This window comes from Armigeres subalbatus, chromosome 2 (assembly GCF_024139115.2).
Source record: "Armigeres subalbatus isolate Guangzhou_Male chromosome 2, GZ_Asu_2, whole genome shotgun sequence".
NCBI classification, from domain to species: domain Eukaryota; kingdom Metazoa; phylum Arthropoda; class Insecta; order Diptera; family Culicidae; genus Armigeres; species Armigeres subalbatus.
In genome coordinates, this window is record NC_085140.1 from 11625969 (window position 1) to 11648453 (window position 22485).

At 38.3% G+C, this 22485-nt stretch overlaps 1 protein-coding gene across 7 annotated transcripts in view; it reads right to left on the reverse strand.

Annotated features, from left to right (window-relative positions):
- LOC134217768 (uncharacterized) overlaps nt 1-22485 on the reverse strand; it is a 529775-nt gene that overhangs the window by 156549 nt on the left and 350741 nt on the right. For 6 of the 7 annotated variants that reach the window (XM_062696580.1, XM_062696578.1, XM_062696577.1 and 3 more), the window contains exon 1: nt 16617-16649. The exons of the other annotated variant lie outside the window; for it this stretch is intronic. In XM_062696580.1, the coding sequence (XP_062552564.1) occupies nt 16617-16634 (18 nt within the window). In that variant the 5' untranslated portion in view covers nt 16635-16649. Of the gene's footprint in view, nt 1-16616; nt 16650-22485 lie in introns of those variants that run through there. 7 annotated transcript variants of the gene reach the window in all.

The window sequence follows — 22485 nt, forward strand, 5'->3', positions numbered from 1 at the left end:
TGTTTTTGATTAACCTCACCGATCAGATCAAAATGAATGAACCGTTAAAATGGAAAAACATCTAGCCCACTCTCTCCCATGGTTTTGCTTTAAATTGTTGAATTCTATTCATTTATATCAGTTTTTGGAAAAAAGTAATCAATGTTTTATTTATTTTTTTACCAACTCTTCAAGCATTGTGCACCGCTATCGCATTTCAATCGAGATGGTGTCTGAAACGAGTGTGAACCAAGGGTAATTATGTATTTATTAGCTTATTAATTTTCCAGGCATTAACCTGCGCGAAATTGAGCCTCACCGGAGAGGCAAGCAAGGTTTTCAGAAATCCTGCAGCGCTGTCTTCCCTGACGCGATGGAGCAGAGCATGTAACACGTGAACGGCGAAAGACACAACCAACCGCCGCGCCGCCCGTTGGAGAGCAAAAGATCTAATCAAGCGAGGGGCCAGCCCCATCGGCGTAGACGTTTGCATTTCTTTCACTTTAATTTCCGTAACAGGCTAAGCCTTGGCGAATGGTCCCAGAGTAAAGCAATCTAAAGTCGTACTAATTGCGTCCATTGTTTGTGCATTTGCAGTAAATTGAATTTTAAATTGGCTCTCTTACGAGCGATGCAAAGTTGTACAAACCATGCACCACATACGACCGGCTAGAGCGGACATGGGATGTTGATTGAGCTGATTGGTCTGGCAGGCCCGTATATTGGAGATTTGACTTGATTACTTCAGGGCGGGGACCAAAGATTATATATCTGCTGTAAGCCGGAGTGATGAGTTTATTAAGTGTGTGGAATGTGTTCCAAACAGTTGCTTCTGTGGCTCAGGCGTATGAAACAACATCCTGTGCTAACATCAAAATCGAATCGAAGGGGTGAGTTTGTGAGTGATTTTCCTCCGGGAGAACGATGAGGAAATGAACACTATCCTACCGCAATAATTTGGTAGCAAAACAACAGACCTAGTAGGAAAATAAAAACAGAAACAAATTTTCTCTTCATTGTTATCGAAACTGGGGATCTTGACCATTCGTTACGTTTCAGTTTGTGCTACCGACCAACCGACCAGCAAGGCGATTTGTTTTCGGTAGAAAGTGACTTAATTCAGTTCCGTTTTCTTTATTTACACTGTCCCACCTTTCCTTGGAACGGGGCATGGTGAATGCTTGAATCATTCCTGAGGTTGTCTCTAAAGACTGTTCCTATGTTTACTCCAGTAGGTATAGTCAATACCTTCACAGGCTTTGGTAAATTTTGTGTGATTTGAGTCATATGCGGCAGATTGGTAAAATATTTGGTTAGATTAGAATTAGTTCTGTTTGTAGGAACTATTTATACTTTACGCTAGTTTAGATATTTTAATAGAATAACCTCTAGTTAATTTATTGTAATTGAGGTTTTACTATAGATTAAGGGTACGTGGCACGACATTCAAATACAATCACAGGAAACAGGTTGTTAATACAAAAATGTGTTTGTACTCCATTATCAGTAGGGTTTTCAGAAAACTTTCATTGGTTTAACATGCGGTAAATCTACAATTTGTCGTGGATCAATCATTTGCTCAAATTACTTCCAATTTTTTGTTCGAAATATTTCCATTAACTCAATTTCCAATTTTAGACATCTTTTACCATACTGATTCTTGAAAGTTTATACTTAATGTGCGAAAATAGCTAGCTCAAAACAAGCAATCAATTTCATCTGCGTGTTTTTGATAGCATATCAACATCGCCAACCTAAGACAGCTTGCAAAGCAATTGTACCAAGCTGTCCAAAAATTCCATCTTTATGCAACCGGCGTGAGTCGTCCGAAATCGGTCCCTCGACTAATTAGGTGTCGGTGTCATCATCAAAGGCTTCCGCCTACAAAATAACAAACCAGTGTTTACCTCGTTCGGATGCTGTTTGTTATGCCTTGGTAGAATGTTTTCTTTGGGGGACGATATTTTTCATTCGAAGGATCAAAAGCTACTGATTGATGGTGTGGGGATGCGGAATCGGACAGTCAGTCACTTTGGGGCAGGCCAGAAGCGAAAATTTCGTGAGTTGATCTTTGCTTCAGATTGAATGTTAATTTATTTATGTTGATTTGGGTTTTGGTTTGAAAATAGGTAGAATTTTCTTCGGCATTGGTTCGTTACAGCTTGCAGTGAGCCTAAATAAATCATCTACATTTCATCATTCATCGAGCTTCTCTTTCATGAGCCAAACAGCAGTGGACAGACAGCTGAGTACTCCAGCAGTGATAAATATACTGACCATGATTAGCTGTTATTCTTCCTTCGCGAACAATCTTCATGAACAGTTACGCTCAGTTGAGAAGAAAACATTTTTTTGTCAAAATAAGGAAAAGCAAACTGAAATGATAGATGAGTGCTGGTATTAGAGTTGTGATCTTTGCAGAGCCGGATCTATATTTTAAAAACTGAGCTGTTCGCAGTTGGAACCATCCTAGAACTACATCAATCGACGTTCTTATGAATCTGGCTCTGGCACGCTACAAGTGATGATGACGAGGTTACCCTATGTCAGGATATGCACGTCGAGTTTCTACTCGGTGGGTACCCACCCAAAACGGTTCACTATGAGGCCATGAGGGAGCAACCATTCGCGGTGGCGGAAGCGAACTGAAGTCTATTTAAACATTATCGCGCATCTCTGACACAAAACGTCTTCGGATTCCGCTGACTGCTCCAATGCAAGCAAACAGCAAGACGTCGCGCCACACGAGTCTTTGCATCGTCTTCGAAACTGGACGAACTGCAAAGAAAGTACGGTTGGGAAACGAAACGGGACAGAGATGATAAATGTTTGTATTTTATTTATACATTTTTGCTATTTATTTCACCTCAACTACTCCCGGTTGTCACATTTGACGGCGGAGTATTCTATAGCGGACAGACCCGGTGGCAGCCCGGAAGCGGTCGGAAGCAGTGTATTAGCTGCCGCCCGATGACATCCGGAATTTCTATACTCCACTGGAATGCAGAGAAGCTGAGGCATCTTCGTTTCTTAGTGTTTCTCCAAAGGAATCCAAGAGAGCGGATAATGATGATGATATATTTTGCGATTTTTTCAATTAAGTTTTCTGGTTCGCTGAATTCTTTACGTGCTTGCCAACACAGCTTAAAAAAACTGTCAAGCCTCTTGAGTAATGGACATATAAATGGTGGTGTAATATTCGTGACTTTTTTTTATATCTCTAGGCGTGTCCAATGTTTTACACGATTGAGTCGGTCTTTATGAAAGCGTGATTATTCCTATAGTTAGTTCCAAATTAAAAGTAAGAAGGTTGGACTACTTATTGGGAACAATAATAATAAATCCAAAATAGGAGAGTGAAAAGGTCAAATAATACTAAATAAAATAAGTATATTTAATTCACTTAAAGTCTCTAGATAATCAATCTGAGAATTAGTATGTCCGAGTCACGTAGGCATACGCTGCAAAATTACTCATGCACGTGTTCCAAACTAATATAGGAAGCAAGTAGTAGCTTCCTCTCTGATAAATGAAACAACTTCACAATCGGTAATGGCAGCAGCGATTTGCGAGTCACACAGAGTTTGCCTGTAAAACAAACACTTAAAGTGTTTTACTTTTTATCAAAGATAAAGAACCGAAGAGCAAGAATGGAAATGAGGTAGGGAAGTGTAAAATGCATTCAAGTGAAAAAGCGTAATAATATAAATTTTAGCCCGCAAACCTTCATGACGATTTGAATATTAAATATTTAAATATTCAAATATTTGTGTTGATGTGTTAATTGATGATGTGTTGATTGTGTTAAACTGATGATAGTGATAGTAAACTGTTTAAACCAATACATCGTTCGTTATTTAACATCAACAACTACCGACAATTTATTGCATCACTTATGGGTACACTGTTACTTTATTGGTGTTAAACATAATTTTGGTTTTGATTTCTTATGAGGCTCGCCACTATCTATTGGTACAGTTGCAGCACTATAGGTGTCAATTTTATCAAGGAAATTATTGTGTCCAATAGATTTACAAGCGAGATCTTAGGATGAGTTGCATTTAACAGGATATTTAAAGCATGACGCAACAACTGAAACCATCGTAAAGTGTGTAATTGTGAACAATCTCATTAAGACCCCACTTTCAACATGGGTGCTACCTCCACTAAGGGTACGGTTATCCTAATCCTGTTTTATTGATTACTAGCAGACCCGACGAACTTCGTTTCGCCTAAAATTGATTTATTCTCTGAATAGTTCTCGAGTTATGCAGACATTTATGCTTCATTTGTATGGGAGCCCCTCTTTCCAAAAGAGGGAGGGGTCTAGAACCATCTTAAGAACCTTCCCTGGTCTCAAAAACCCTCGCATACAAATTTTCACGCCGATCGGTTCAGTAGTTTCGGAGTCTACAAGGTTCAGACAGACAGAAATTCATTTTTATGTATATAGATATAAGATATATAGTATAGATATTTACCCAAACTGAATAAGGCCGATACAAATATTTAGAAACTATTTTGTCTCCCTCCCCTTGGATTTCTTTTTTGCCAAAAAATAATATTTTGAGGCGGCAACAAAATAAAATTCAGATAATTTTGAGGATTTTCAAAACATTTTTCAACAAATCCGAGTAGTTTATTTTTATTTTTTTTCATTTTAATATTTATTTTTTATTATTCCCCCGGCCTAATTTTGTCTGAATATTTATTTTTTATTATCCCGGTAACGGCCTAATTTTGTCTGAAACTCGATTTGTGCAATTGCACAACATGTAAAAGATTTAGTTCCTTCAGTGGGGTTTGATTCAACGAAATCAGTACGCTAGACAGGTACTTTTCCTACATTTTTCGAACTAAATCTTTCACATGTTGGGCAATTGCACAAATCGAGTTTCAGACCTAGTAATTAATTTGATTGTATCCCGTTTGTCACAGTCGTTTGGCATAATAGCCGTATCCGCTGCGCGATCAGATGCATTTGTCTGGCAGATGGCAAAACGCGATATGGTTCCTTCTTCTAATTTAGGAATTCGCTCGGTTTAAGACGAGGGACAATATGATCCCTTCATTTGAAGGATAGCGAAAGGTCTAGCAGAAGGCAATAGATGATATAGTTTCCTCTTTCAATTCAAGTAGTTGTCAGTTCAATGCAAGGGAAGATATGATCCCAGCAGATGGCAAGAGAAGATACAGTTCCTTCGTTCAAAGAATACATTTGTCCGGCGGAAACCAGAGAGGATTCGTTCAATTCAAGCATTTGCTCGATTCAATGTATGGGGAGATATGATGACTTCTGGATGCATTTGCTACGTTTACGCCAAGCAAAAATATAATCCATTCTTCCAAATGAATCCTTTTTAAAAATCATGCATTTTCCTCTATTTGTTTTTTTTTTTAATTTTAAAGCATTTATCAGTCCTGTCTAGGAAGAAAACATATGGCCTAATAGAAGGCCTTGTGTTCCATAATGCTGTATACCAATAGACTGAGCTTGACAAAAGTGATGGAAACAACGTAGCTGAATGGCTAAACAAATCTTACTTATTAGAGAAATGATTATATCTCCTGTAGAAACAACTAATAAAATAGTTTTTGTTCTTGAGCACTTACAATGTTGCTATTCGAGTTTCCGTCTATCGTAGTTTGTCTTAGTCAACGACGATCTTGCTACTGATCCAGAGTTAAAAGTATGTTATGTGAAAAATAAGATAATAAAATTTTCATGGAGTCTACCAATATTCCTTCGAGCAGTGATCTTAAATTCAAAACAAAACAATTCAAAGCATCCCTAGCAGCACACATGCCCCATATAGGTTACTGTAACGAATATGCGACTTGATTGGGTCACAATCTAGTTGCTGCAACCATTTTAGTCTGACTTGTGCTGCTCGGGATCTCTCTTATAATTTTCGAGCGGTAATAGTTATAAATAATTGAATATGCATAAGTTTCGAAATCGGTGATTACGTAACGATTTGACGAATGATCATTATGCCAAACGGCTGTTATGCCAAACGACTTTATGCCAAACGACCTTATGCCAAATGACCTACCACCATTAATTTCCACTCCGGAATATAGGCAATTAACTTTGATTGTACTGAACTCGAGTGGCAATCGCTTATGTGGTCGGGATGGGGTCTGACGACCAAACTGGTACGATCACATAATCCTACACTTCATTGAGCGCAATTGCTGTTAACGCTGTTTTAGACCTGTGCACCGCCACGGTGCCGGTGGTTTTACTCACGCCGCCGCCGCCGACGACGATTTTGAGTCGGCGCGCCACCGGTCATAATTTTGACTAATCGCAATAAGAAAATATCTTCTTCTAATCTAACTATACATAAAAATGAATTTCTGTCTGTCTGAACCTTATAGACTCGGAAACTACTGAACCGATTGGCGTAAAAATTTGTATGCAGAGTTTTTTGGGACCGGGGAAGGTTCTTTAGATGGTTCAAGACTCCTCCCCCCTTTGGGAAGGGGAACTCCCATACACACTTAAAATAAATCGCCGACTTCGGTAAAATTTTAGCGAAATCTCAACCGCTGAACTGTTCGGTAAATTATTTTACTGATTTTCGGTGATTTTGACAGTTGAGCAATGGAAAAAATTACAAAAAATCTGTAAATTAATTTACCGAACAGTTCAGCGGCTTAGATTTCGGTAAAATTTACCGAATACTGTAAAATGAGCTAAGTGTGTACAAATGAAACACTAATTTCTTCATAACTAGAGAATTAATCAATCAAATGGAACCGTATCTTGAATGTGGAGGTTTTAAAAGGGAAGGTCGTTTCTGTGGTGGTTCGACACCCCTCCTCCTTCTGAAAAAGGGGGTCTCCCGTATAAATGAAACAGAAATTTCCGCATAACTCGAAAACTAATCAGAGAATAAATCGATTTTGAGCGAAACGAAGTTCGTCGGGTCTGCTAGTCAATTAATAAAATTGAGTCGAGACAAGTACGAGAAACTGAACACGGCCTTACAACGTGTTGGAATTAATTGGAATACTCGTCTTCCCGAGCAGGAGAAATTACCTGAATAATACCTCATTCTGTTATTGATACCATACCCTGCTATGAACTAGCCTTGCATAAGAGGTATAATATGTACTAAAAAATAATATGAACATTAAATTACTTTAGGCATTATATCCTCTGTTATTACAATATCACAAATCACAATCTCAAATTATTATTCGTTTTTGATACCAAACGAAACTAAGTATGTTATTCCTAAAGTATTTTGCATATAAAATTTTGGTATTATTTTTTGGTATTTTACCTCTTTAGCAAAGCTAGTTCATACCAATATCTGTTATCGAAGTCGTCGGTCCTGCTCGGGAAATATTACAGATCATAAATGTTGTTAAGGTGGAACTCGTCAGATTTTAATTTCAAATCTAGTTCTAAGTGATGGTGTCTCTAAGACGGTGTAGTGACATTCATTGTCTTCTTTTGTTTAATCAATAAGTTGATTGATTTGTTGGTTTGAGAGTTTGAATGAGGCTTTATCTAGTAAAATAATACATACATTTTTTGAATGCTCTTTGGAATTCGTCTCAACTCAAACATGTAGGTGACTCGCAAAATATGTTTGTGGTTAGCAATTCTCTGTGAAATCATAATTTTATTTTCGAGATTTCAATTTTGTATTTTTTGATTTCCCTGAAATTTTGCTTATACATTCTATAAGATCAAAAAACATAATTAGCCAAATTGGTTTGCCATTTTTACTCTAACCTAACTTTTGGCAAGGGCCTATGAAGAATAACAATTTATTTGTTTTTTTCTATGTAATTTATTTTTTCCACAACCTCATAGTATGAAAATGGTCAACCACTACTTCATTACTAGCATTTATCCAAAAATATCAACGGCTCATTAAAATTTGATTCTAAGTCGAATAGAATCGTAAAACATTTGAAAATGACTGAAAATCAAAAAAAAATCGGTATATTTTATCTTATAACCGCTGTATCTCAGAAACGGAAGTAAAAATTGCTGTACACCATTGGAAATTTTACGTACTTTCATAAAAATGAGTTGATAAAAATGTAAAATAAATATTTTGATCATTTTGGAAAAACCATCCAATTTAAAAAATATATACAGGCATACCTCGATAGTACGTACCGTCGATAGTGCGCATTCTCGATAGTACGTACCCTCGATTGTACGTACATTTTACCTCGATAGTACGTACGCAAAAACAAAATGTTTTTTCGTTCAATTTTCTGTGCGAGTTTAAATTTGAATATGTTTTGATCATGGCACTTGCGTGGGGTCCTTCATATGCTACGTAATAATTACACATCTGATTTAAACGATTGTACGACAATTCCTCGAATAACAATTCCCCGAATGCAATTTCCCCGAATGCAATTTCCCCGAATAACAATTCCCCGAATGTAACATTTCCCCGAATGTAACAATTCCCCGAATGTAACATTTCCCCGAATGTAACGATTCCCCGAATGTAACAGTTCCCCGAATGCATCTCCCTTCGTTTTGATAGCGGTGATGGGTATTAAGTAAGTCATGCGAGCAAAGGCGTATGATTACCGATCCGGAGGTTGCGAGTTCGATTCTCGATGCGGCCTAAGATTCTTCAGGGTGGGAAGCATTTTCGGCTCCTTGGGCACAATGTATCCATTGTACATGCTCCACAAGACATTCATGCAACTGGCAGGTACCGGAAAGCTTTCAATAACTGTGGAAATAATAATAGAACACTAAGCTGAAAAACAGTCCAAGTTTCAGATAGAATGTATAGCCATTGAAGATGAAGACAATGCGCTGAAAGAAGGCAATGGTTTCTTTGAATGAACGCATTTGATCTGTATAAAACGAAGTGAGGAGATAATGCTTTCTTTAAATTAATAAGTTTGCTCGGTATGATGAACGCATCTGCCCGGTTTAAAGCCAAAGGAATGTCTTCTTAAAATAAACGCATCTGTCCGGTAAAAGACGACGGTAGGAGATAATTCCTTCTTTAGGTTAGTCCCGGTTTTAGGGGAAATAAAGTGATAATGTCTTCCATAAAATGAACACATTTGACCGGTATAAGGCAAAGAGGATAGATAGCCCCTTCTTTAAATGAACTCGTTTGTCTGGAATAAAGTGAAAAAATAAAATAAAACAACGCCTTCTTTAAATGATCGCATCTGTCCGGTGTAATGAGAATGGAGGAGATAATGCCTTCTTTAAATTAAGGCCTCTCGAGACAGAAATTCTGTCCGCAATAAAGCAAAAAGAGGAGATTATTCGTTTACTGAGCAAGTAGCACGCTTGCCAGGTATAATAAATAATTGATATGAAGCAATTATATGTTTCAAAACTGCTGTTATATTACACCACATTTATCTAAGAAAATGCTAATTTGTTTGACATAACATTCTGAAAAACGGCATTCTTCCAAAGGTCATTCTGAAAAAGGTAGAATCCATCAAAAATCACACCGCAAAAGTTACAGACCGCCTAATTATGTATTGAGAAAATGAATTCGGCAAAATGTTTTTCGGTGAAATATGATACATTCAATACATATTGCGTAATAAGGGATCTTATATATTTTTTCCTTATTCTGGCCAAATTGGCCTGCATCAAAATAAGAGATCAGATTATTCCTTATTCTCATTCTCAATTAATTCATTCTTGCATTATTTCGAGCTAACGCCTATTTTTGAAGGACCACATCTACCATTTTCTTACTTTGTAAAAATGTCTTCTTTTAAAGAATGCATCACATCCTCCATATTCAGAGCAGATACATGTTATTAAAGAACGAATAATAACATTCGGAACATTATTCCGAGCAGATGCATTATTTTTGAAGAAGGAATCACATTCACCATTGCCTCTTTCCGGGCAAACGCATTATTTTTGTTTACAAGGATTCACATCCACCATTGCATTATATATTTGAAGAAGGTATATACACGACTGGAGTTTGATTCCGAAGATAGGAAAAATATTTGTCAATCGGAATTGCAGTTTGATACTATCTTGGGAGAAAAAAAAAAGTACCTTAGAAAACGCTGAACTCTGACATCTTTATAATTCAACAAGGAACAAGAACTACAAATACTACCAAAGGCTATTCAGCTGATATTCTCCTATAAGACACTTTTGAATGTATTTTTGAACGCTGCTTTTATCAGACGCATACAACAGTCGATTGCGAAGATGTGTTTGAAAGAGGTATTTTATTTTCGGGGAATTGTTCCATTCGGGGAAATGTTACATTCGGGGAATTGTTACATTCGGGGAAATTGCATTCGGGGAATTGTTACATTCGGGGAAATTACATTCGGGTAAATTGCATTCGGGGAATTGGTTTTCGGGGAATTGTCGTACAATCGATTTAAACCCTATTGTAATAACGAATTTAGTAGGAAAACTGAAAAAGCATCGTGTCATAAATGTTTGGCTGGGATGCCATTGAAGTTTGATCGAAATATCCATACAGGATTTCACTTGACATTCAATCTGAAGTTCAGATTCTGGACCTGTGCGCCGATTGAAATTTTATCGGCGGTAGCGTGATAGATCATTTCGCTGATGATTGGCGGTGGCGTAAATTAATGTCGTGCATTAGAAATTTTCTCCGTAAGTTCCTCCAGGAATTCCTCCGCATGTTCCTCCGGAAGTTCTTCCAAGAATTCCTCCGTAAGTTCCTCCAGGAATTCCGCCGGAAATTCCTCTAGCAGTACCTCCGAAAGTTCCACCAGAAGTTTCTCCAGGAATACCTCCCAGGATTCCTCCACAAGTTCCTCGAGGTATTCCTCCGAAAGTTCTTCCGTAAGTTCCTCCAGGAATTCTTTTGTAAGTTACTCCAAGAATTCCTCCGGAAGTTCCTCCAGGAGTTCCTCCGGAAATTTCTCTAAAAGTACCTCTTTCTTCAGGAATTCCTCCGGAAGTTCCTCCAGAAGTTCCTCCAGGAATTCCTCCAGAAGTTCCTCCAGAGGTTCCTCCAGAAGTTCCTCCAGGAATTCCTCCAGAAGTTCCTCCAGAGGTTCCTCCAGAAGTTCCTCCAGGAATTCCTCCAGAAGTTCCTCCAGGAATTCCTCCAGAAGTTCCTCCAGAGGTTCCTCCAGAAGTTTCTCAAGGAATTCCTCTGGAGGTTCGTTCAGAAATTCCTCCGAAAGTTCCTACAGGAATTCCTCTGGAAATTTCTCCAGTAACTCCTCCGGAAATTCCTCCAGGAATTCTTCCGTAAGTTCTCTCAGGAATTCCTCCGTAAGTTCCTCCAGAAGCTCGTCCGCAAATTAATCGAGGTATTTATCCGGAAGTTACTCCAGGAATTCCTCGGGAAGTTCTTCTAAAAATTTTACAATGACTTATAGGAGTGCGCTAGTAAAATATCCCCAGAATTTTTTTCCGTGAATTCTTTCAAAAATTCCTCCGAACATTCATCTTAAATTATTGCCAAGTATTTGTTCGATAATTCTTCCAAATATACCCAACAATTCCTTTATAAACTTGGTGGCTTCTTCAGCATTTTACTTAGGAAATCCCTTAGAAATATTCCCAGTAACTCCTCCTGACATTTCCTCTGGAGTGACTCCAGAAATACCATTTGAACTTCTTCAGTAGCTAACGTGCAATTCCTCAATGGACATCTCCTACTTACGCTCCCGGAACTTGAAAATTCCTCTTGGAACTCTCTCCACAAAAATTGTTCAGTGATTTATTCTTTGGGAATTCTTCCGGAAATTTGTTGAGAAATTCGTCTGCAAATTCATCTGCCTATTTCACCAGATATTCTACTTGAAATTTTTAAAAACTCTTTTGGAGTTACCGTCAAAAACTTCCCTTGAAATTCCTCTGGAAATTGTTTAAGGAATTCTCCCCGAAGATCCTGCCGGAATTCACAAGGTTTCTGTGGATACTTCGTCTAAAATTTCTACTAAAAATTATCTAAAAGCTCTTCAAGATTTTCCGAGAATTACTTTCAGGAATTCGCAGCAATATCTAAAAACAACAACCCTGGACGTTCTTCTAGAAACTCTCCCTATTTTTTTTCCAGCAATTCCTCCATGGATTATCTCAAAAATTCCGTCAAAAATTTCCCCAGAAATTATGTCAAGAACTCTTCCAGAAATCCCTTTATAAGTTCCGGGAATTTGTTTTTGAATTCCCACAGAAATTTCTGCAAAATTTCTCCAAGAATTACTCCGGGAAGTTACTTTTTCAGGAAGAATTTCGGAACGATTTTTTAGATGAGTATCCGAAGGAGTTCCCAAAGGATTTCCTAGAAAATTTCTTGATGAATTTTTCGATGGATTTCCTGGAGAAATGCTCAAACAACTAGAAGAATATCTGAAACAAATCTACGAGAAATTCTAAAATGAGAAGTTTTTTCCAAATGAAGTTCATAAGGAATTTTCAGAGAAAAATATTTTTGAATTTCCAAACAAATTTCAAATAAAGTTATGAAATAATTTCAGACTGAAATACGAAAGAAATTAAAGTAGCTATTTCAGGTGTCGTCCTAGAAGCTATTCTTTAATTTCCTGAAGAACAATTTCCAATTTTTTAGAAAAAGTATCTTTATGTTTGGCCGAGAATATGTTGAATAGAAGGGGATCTAGTGGTCATGTTGCCAAAGATATTTTCCCACGTCGCACTTTTGGTCAGAGATCAGCTCCACACTAGTTGCAGTTGTGATTAGATCGCCATCCAATGATTTAGATTTAAAGACTTTATCGACCGACATTGCATCAGTTCGTCTAGCTAAGGTGTATATGAAATTTGGCCCTCCGAGCCTCCTATCATTTATTGGAGTGAACTATAGCCTTTTCGGACATATAGTCTAGTTCATCTTAGAAATCAGTTTTCTCGTTATCTTTATACTCGTTCTAGTGTTATGTACTCATATAACTACGAATCATAATAAAGGTTCCTCCAAACGCGATGGAACTGTTGCTATAGATGACAGTTTGTCGATTTGGTAAGGAAGCGTCAAAGGAGCCAATAGAGTCGCAACGACAGTGATAGTTCAGGGCAACCTTGAAGCTTTTCATTCCCATAAAATACATAGGGGAAATCCATAAAATACGTAAAATGTAGTGTTCTATCAGCCACCCCCACTCGTCGTCTTTAAAAGATTACTACTATAAATGTTACTCCTAATCTATGGATGTAGCGAAGCATTAAAATACAATATTTCGTAAAAAAATTGCCTCACATTTACAAAGACGATGATTTTGCTCAATGGTACATGTAGGCACAATTTCAAGAAAAATCTGGGTCTTGTTCCGTTGTGTACTGTATCAAATACAAAAAATGCTTAAAGTGCAGAGCCTTCTATCGAAATTTTGGCTTCCGGCTGGTATTATAAACATTCTTCTACTCCTACAAAAACAAAAAAAAAGCAAAAAAAATTGTTTTTTTGGATTTTTTTTTGCTTCGATAGTACGTACGCTTCGATAGTACGTACACTAAAATAACGCAGGTGTACGTCCTATCGAGGCATGCCTGTATAACTTTTTGTCCAACATTTCGCCATTATGGCCCGTAGTGCAAAAAAGTACATATACTGTAACTGTAACAAATTAATTAGTGGAATTAAATGGAGAGTACTAAACTCGCCTTAGGCATTTTTCTTTGTTTTTTAGATTTGTGCTATTAGGACAGCTGACTTATTTGACAAACCAATTTAGCAAAATAATTTAATTCCTACTGTGAATGCCTTTCTTATTTACTGCAAGTTGAGCTGGGATGTTGTCGCCTCGCTGGTTAGTATTTAGTAAAATTATTTAGTTAAAACAGTTTCAAACATTACGAAGTTTTAATTTTATTTCATTGTCTTGAAGTTTTTAATACTTTATTGTTTTTAATTTGCTTTAGGTATTCTATGAAAATTTCCAAAACTTCCAATTCCTTCTCCAAATACTTACAATTGGAATTTCTGAGAATAATCGAAGAAGTATAGTTTAGACAATCCCTTCGGAAAAAACTCCAAAAATTACTTCGGAAATAAATCAAGAAATTTCTTTGGAAGTTCCTCCAGATGATCCTCCGAAAAATTTCGTTTAAAACTTCCTACTAAATTTCTCCAAAAACTCATTCAGACTTTCCATTACGAATTTCTTCAGAAATTCCTTTGCGAATTTCTTTCGGATTTTTTTTAAGAAATGCGAAAATTATTTCACAAATTTCCACGAAAAGTGTGTTGATCGTTAGTATGGAGTCTCCTTAAGGAATTAATTCCTTCGGAAGTTTCTTAAGCCCTCCGGAAATTTCTTAAGGAATTCCTTAAGAAGTTCCATTAGGTGTTTCTTTGAGAATCGTTTAGGAACTCCTTTAATTTTTTTTAAGCAATGCCTTCAAGAATTTCTTTAGAATACCCACGGAAATTACCCCTTATGAAATTTCTTCGGCAATTATTGAATGAATTCCTTAAATAAATGAGGAGGTCAAATGCAAAAGGGGGGTAAATGACAAAAACTTAGTTTGAAAAAAAATGAGTGCAAAGTTGTTCAATAATTTTTCGTTTCATACAAATTGTATGGAAGTTCAAAAAATTACGAGTTTTCCGTGAATTTTCACATATTTTACAATCAACGTGCAAAATACATCAACATATTGCCACAATGCTCTAGAACCAAAATATGTTTTGTTGTAGTCAACTCAATTTTGATCAATATGTCACTTACAATCCTCTGCTTCTAACCACCTCAAACTCTTTCAGATATTGCATAAGGAATTCCTTCGAAATTTCCTAAGGAATTTCTTCAGAACTTCTCGCAGCAATTGCTTTAAAACATTCTCCGGGAATTCTTTCAGCACTTTCTGCAGGAATTCCTCCAATTTTTTTTCATAAAGTCTTTCAGTGTTTGTTGTTTATTCAGCAATCCTTACAAAAATTCAATAAGTAACTCGATCGGAGACGATTTCATTCTCTAATTAATTTTCAAATGATTTCCTGGAATAAGTTCCGAAAAATTTTCTGGTGAAATCTACGAAGGAATACTCGGAGGATTTCCGAAGAATCTTTTAAATAAGTCCCTGGAGGCATTTCCGAAGGATTTTTTAGATTATTTAAATTAAAAAAATAGAAGGGTTCTCAAATGAATTTCCGGAGGAGTTTTTGAAGAAATTCTGGAAATGAAGGAATTCCCAAATTAAATTTTTGAAGGCATTTTGAAAAAGAACCTGAATGGATTTTCAAAAATAATTTCTGAAGGAAGTTGTTTGGCCGAACAAACCATTATTAGGCCAAAACTCATCTGGCAGAAAATTCCATATCATTAGAAAATGTAATTTAGCAGAAATGGAATGAAAATATCGTTCGGCGAACTGGTTATTTGGCCGAAAAAGTTGTTTGGCTATATAAGGAATTTGACCATAAATACCATTCTCTGAAATGGCCCTTTAAAGGAAAAGATCATTTGGCCAAAATGGCCTAAAATGTCATTTGGCCAAACAGGTGGACATTTTTGATCATATTATTGTTTCAGTAATTGACATTTGGCCAAATTGGCCAAACGGGATTTGTACATGACGATCTATTGGGCCAAACGACCTGTTAGGACAAACGGCTTTTCGGACAAATTACCAGTTCGGCCGTATGACGCTGTGGCCAAAGAGATTTTCATCCACATCGTTTGAGATGTAAGACCGTTTCGCCCAAACGTCACTTTTCGATCACATGCAAACTTTCAAACTTCAATTAATTTTCTAGGGAAATCCCGAACAATTTTCCGATAAAATCCAAAGACTTTTCGAAAGACAAAGACTTTTCAAAGAAGATTACTCAACAGGGGATTTGAAAATAAAATCTCGTAAACATTCTGGAGAATTTCTTTTGAAAAGTCTGATGAATATTTCCGCAGAAATTCTAAACAATTTTCCTTGGGTTGAAATTCCCAGAGGTTCCTTTGGAAATTCCATAAAATAGTTGAAATTTCAAAGTAGTTCCCGTGGGCAATCCGGAAAAAAATTCCGAATGATTATTTTGGAAAACTTAGAGAATTTATATTTAGGAGTTTTATCAGGGTTTTCCGGTAAAATACAAAAAATTCTCCGGTAATGCCTTGAAAATATCCCGAAAAAAGTCAGAAAAAAAGGTTCGAGAAACAAACGTTATTGAAAATCGCTACGCCGTTTCCCGCCGTCGCGTGGCGCCGAACACGCTGCCGCCGCCTGCCAAAATTCTACAAACCCCGCGGTCGCAGATTCCGGCGCATACCTCTAATACACAGAGATTTTTTTCAATTCAATTCAATTCAAAATTCAGCAGGTGGGAGGTTTATAATAACGGAATGAAATTCCAACTGAGATCGGGCCACTAAGACTATTGCAATCAACCTATTTCAATGAAGCGATCTTTAATTCCAACTCAAAATGTTTAGATATGTAGCTAAAAAAAGAAGCAATGTTCAGTATGTGCAGGCTCTATATTAAATACCTTTAGGAAAAGAAGCTAAGTACGAGAAAAAGCAATTAAGATACACAATCGAGATGCATGTTTTTGGGAATCTATCATGCTTTAAATCTCTGAAACTTATTTGCAAAGAGACATATCGATCATGTGAAGTAATTAGAGACAATTAAACAAAAATAATTCCTCAAACGATTAGTTCCATCCTAATTATGTAACGAATATTCCTTGCACTACCATTCTTGTAGGTTTCATGAATCTGATGCCATTTCCCGTTGCGCTAAAAGAATCCTCTAGACTCAAATGTCCTGTACTTTGTTATCATTGCTGTCCCTTACTGTTCCGCAACCAAGCAAACCTGTTAGAACTCGTACTTGCCAGCACCAATAATGCTTCGGTGTCAGCTAGCAGGAAGATGATGACGATGATGATAGGGGATAGAATGGCATGACCAGCACCAACGATTGCCATGAGCCCGCCACCACCGTAAGGATCCCACCATCAGCGGCGGACGCGACCGCGCTATGACGAGCACTGAACGTGTAGTACATGATTATTACTTGTGCCTTTTCCTGAAACGAGAAAAAAAAGTAAGAGGAAGCTCAATGAAAACTATTGTTACACGGTTGAACGAGGTGTTGTTTGTTCGCTAGTTCTTGCGCTACCTTCCCAGGGTACGGTGTGGCCTAAGTACGCCAACATTGCTAAAGTGGAAACGGCAGGAAGTAGCGAAAAATTACGAGAAATTTTCATTCTTTTAGCACAGTAACTCCCACAGCGTTGAATGCCTGGGAGCGTGATATGATTTTTCCGCCACATCTGAAATGTTTGTGATGCTGCCGCTGTAGTTGGTCGCTAGCAGGGATGCCAGAAGGGTTTGTCACACTGGATTAATGTCTTTATTCGTTTTCACAGGACGAAGAAAAAACAGTATCCAGGAGACCAGGAAAGGGATGCACAGAAATGAGGGACGTGAAAGATTTCTGAATCAATATCAGTTTAATAGTGAGCAATTTATCAGCAATAAATTGGATTTGATTCTGACTCTTGATTCTTATTGATGTTCATATTTACAGGAAAAATAGCTAGAAACAATAACCATTCGCATGCAAAGTTCAAAGGGTAAGGGGTGTAGAGAAATGTGTAACGAAATGTATGAAAAAAGAAACGAATGATTTTACAAAAAAAAAAAACATGTGCAATGAGCAATAATAATCTTGCTAGTAATGAAATAGAATGCATGTGTCCACTTACAAAATCATACAACATAGGTAAATTATCTTCCATTTTAAAATAAGTCTGCTCATATGGCCTCCCTGGACGCTGGTGCCTTCCAAACATCCATCGTAAGCCACAGTGCGGCATGCAATTTCTGGGACTGTAAACTGAGTCCATAATAGCCATTGTTGTAACCGGAGTAGCAGTGCTCGCGCGAATGTACAACAAACATTTAACCAGGTAAACTTTGATAAGACAGCCTTCGCACCTGAGAGAATACGTGAGACGTGGATGGGCTTGGATTACGCCACTACATTTGTTCCATGTGCGTGGCGAGACGGATGGGAGAGCCATGCGTGCAGCACTTATCGGGTGTGTACAACGGAACCGTTTAGCCTAATAGACCCACTAAGGAAAAGGCAAGGTGAAAAGGGTGGATGGGTTGCAGGAAAAATGCCTCTAACAAGCGCGCAAACCGCATTCACTTGCCCTTTTCTTGGAGGGGGATGCACGTCGAAGGAGCGTTCTGCGAAATGGAACGCAAAATAGCTTCATTTAACATGATTTTTCCTCCGTGTAAACAAGCTATTGTTTGTCGGGTCGGGCGGCACACATATTGGATGCGAAAGCAGCAAACGAGATGCCTCAAACATTGTGTTCGGTGAGAATTAAATTGTGAGCAGGGAGCAGAAAGTGAGCTTTTTCTTGTTTGCTTTCGTCTCGGAATGGTATCCTCCTGGCGCTGTGTTGCCTGGCTTTGGGTTTCGCATAACTTTGTATTGTTTGAGTTTTTCCCGTAATACCCTATCGGAGGGATGAACAGAGCTTTATGAGATTATCTACTTACAAGATATTGTGTTGGACAGAGAGCGCTCATTGTGTGTTACTTTAACGTTTTCACAATGTCAACAATGTAGTTCAGTGTGCAGCTTCAAGGCAAAATTGCTAAATTGTTTATCGCGATTGTCACTATAGTGAAGAGATTTTCTAAAATATAATCGTAACACAGATTTTCACGAAAATTGTTAAACCAAGGACCAATCAGTCATTTTTTCTACCTTGCAAGTTTTCAAATTAATGAAGCAGCTACCGGCACTGATAGATGGATCAACCAGAATTTTACATAAATAAAATCTATCAACTCAAACGTATACTATAGTATGGCTGCAATCATAAACATCAATCCAAATCCACTCTATTTCAATTCAGATGCTGGTTAGCTTAACAATATTCAATTCATATGTGAATATGTACGTTATGTGGAAGATATTGATTTGAAAAATGTATTGGAGGTAACCACTTTCCCTTCGATGGGACTCGAACCCATGACCCTACAGTACGCTAGACTGGTGCTTTAACCAACTAAGCTACGAAGGACCTCCGTCGGCCTTCGCAACCTAGCGGCTACTGAACGAGCTCGAGATTCCCAAATTGGACGCATAGTCAAATCACTCGCAATCCATTTCTCAAGCCAATACTTCCACATGTGTATTGTACACGTCCACATTAGAGGAGCGTGAGTATTTAGAATGTCTGGCGGCTATACACATTCTTCATCAGCAACGGTACTGATCAAGTGAGGTTGTGTAAGCATTTGCCAGTCGGTCGTCAAGCTCAGACCATACCGCATTGCGTAGGCAAGAGCACGCAACTCAGGTTCAGTTCAATCAAAGTTAATTGCCTATTTCCGGGGATTAAACCACCCGACTTGGACGTTAATTTACAATGTTATGGAAACTCATATGTGAATATGTACGTTATGTGGAAGATATTGATTTGAAAAATGTATTGAGGTAACCACTTTCCCTTCGATGGGACTCGAACCCATGACCCTACAGTACGCTAGACTGGTGCTTTAACCAACTAAGCTACGAAGGACCTCCGTCGGCCTTTTCGCAACCTAGCGGCTACTGAACGAGCTCGAGATTCCCAAATTGGACGCATAGTCAAATCACTCGCAATCCATTTCTCAAGCCAATACTTCCACATGTGTATTGTACACGTCCACATTAGAGGAGCGTGAGTATTTAGAATGTCTGGCGGCTATACACATTCTTCATCAGCAACGGTACTGATCAAGTGAGGTTGTGTAAGCATTTGCCAGTCGGTCGTCAAGCTCAGACCCGACCGCATTGCGTAGGCAAGAGCACGCAACTCAGGTTCAGTTCAATTCCCTTCCCCATCGAAGGGAAAGTGGTTACCTCCAATACATTTTTCAAATCAATATCTTCCACATAACGTACATATTCACATATGAGTTTCCATAACATTGTAAATTAACGTCCAAGTCGGGTGGTTTCATCCCCGGAAATAGGCAATTAACTTTGATTGAACTGAACCTGAGTTGCGTGCTCTTGCCTACGCAATGCGGTCGGGTCTGAGCTTGACGACCGACTGGCAAATGCTTACACAACCTCACTTGATCAGTACCGTTGCTGATGAAGAATGTATATAGCCGCCAGACATTCTAAATACTCACGCTCCTCTAATGTGGACGTGTACAATACACATGTGGAAGTATTGGCTTGAGAAATGGATTGCGAGTGATTTGACTATGCGTCCAATTTGGGAATCTCGAGCTCGTTCAGTAGCCGCTAGGTTGCGAAGGCCGACGGAGGTCCTTCGTAGCTTAGTTGGTTAAAGCACCAGTCTAGCGTACTGTAGGGTCATGGGTTCGAGTCCCATCGAAGGGAAAGTGGTTACCTCCAATACATTTTTCAAATCAATATCTTCCACATAACGTACATATTCACATATGAGTTTCCATAACATTGTAAATTAACGTCCAAGTCGGGTGGTTTAATCCCCGGAAATAGGCAATTAACTTTGATTGAACTGAATATTCAATTGTCGCAATAAAATCATAAATTGAACCTAATATGATTAACGGTTGTGGGTGTTTTATGGACTCTTGTTCATTTAGGGGTCCGTTTTTGACTTAGCGGTAATACAAAGAACAATTTGCTATAATTACTTCCATTATTATTATTTGATATTTAATTTCAAAGTTTCTACCCATGCGTTCGTACCGTCCTCTATACCTGTTTCTTATTTTCAAGGATACTGAGATAACATTTTAGACCAGACCAGGATCCAAACATTGAGCACGGTTTCGAATTATAATCGATTTATAATCCAGCTAAACAGTGCCACCATTTCTTGACTGACAAGTTTTTGTATGTATCGAATTTTCGCATGACACTGATAGAATTGAATTATTTAGTCTGTAGCGCAGAAGTCATTTTATATGGTATTTGTTCTTTGTACTAATTATACATGCTGAAATTCGTGCAACCCTTCTAATCGCACCATCAATCTGTACAATGGGTATTCCACCCACACGTTCCTGTTGCACACGGCCTTCAACCGTCCGACCAGGTTGAATATCGCGATAGTGAATAATGGGCGAATGATAACGCGCTCATTGCAGCTATATATTATTTAGGCATTAATTATGGCGCTTCCAACTGTACAACGGGTATTGTGGCAGATCCAGCATTCGTTCGTAGATTTGCATTCTTTGTGTTGCGCGCCGGTGCTCGCAATTGGATAGACCCGTGATAGTTTTGACGGCTATGGGGCGAGTTATGATCCCGAGCGGCGTCAACCAGGCAGCAAACTCTGCACGAGACGGGGCATGAAGAAAATGAATGCAAAATGAATTTAATTAATTATTTTGACACGGAGTGATAAGAAGTGGAGTGGTGTTGCCATGAAAATTTCACAAAGGTATTATCCTGATGAACCGCCACTAGAGCGCAATGGGTGTAGTATAGGTGTAGCAGTAAATAATTCCATAATTGGTTTCACCACTTTGTCCTACTGTGCCCTGGATGACGTGCTACTTTGTACGTACACTCGAAAGTTATGACTGCTTCTACTGGAGCTTGAGGTGCGAGACTGCTTGCAAATGGCATGCCATCTCTCCACTAGCTCAGTTTTGACTCCAGCATCAGCAGCACTGAAAGCCAGAAACAAAAGGGGAATAAAATCAAATGAATATTAAATCAAAAAATGTGCTGATCTAAAGGAAAGTACGGTTTTCCCATAGCAGCGAAAAAAAAAACGAAAATGCAAACGAACCACAATGGTAATAGACTAATAGAATTTGTTAATCTCGCCACGCCAATAGACCCGACGAGCCCCAACGGCCCCACAACTGCAGACTCCATCGACGAAACGCAACCACACCCATGTGTTGCTCAGGGGATCATCGATCGCATGAAAGGTCGTGTGAATAACAAGAGATGGGCAAAGGAACGTAAACAAAGAACAGAGATGGAAAAAGGATTGAGCTCTACTACTCTACATGCAGTGAACTATTTTTCAATTGAATTCGCATTAAAATAAGTTCTAAACTACCTTCAATATTATAACTAGTGGTCACCTAACGACTCAATTTCTGGCTAATTGCTATTCCACAAAGTGTAATTTGACCTAAACTATAATTAACTAAATTAATTCATACTTGAAAAGCTAACTAATGCTGAAGACCAACTTAGATTACTATTCGATAATTCGTTCGTTGGAATCAACAAGCTCTAACTATAGAATTGCGGTGACGAATCACCAAAAGAATTTTGTAATTCTTTCGGACATCCCAGAATAAATTAACGAAATCTACTGATTCGTCTTACCGCCCAACATCTTACAAAATTCTTTTGTGGCGAACTGAGTGATGTCTGGCAAGGGATCGAAGCTTGGATCCAGCAAGGGCGGCCCTGCTGAAGCAGCGGGTATCTCGATCGGAGTAGCTGGCCCAGTTGGCGACAAAACTGCAGTAGCTACCATCAGTTCGAATGCAGCTACCATAGCATCGAATGCAGTAGCGGTCGCAACGTGCGATGCAGTAGGTACGAAGAGCCAGACAGAAGGCACATCGCACCCG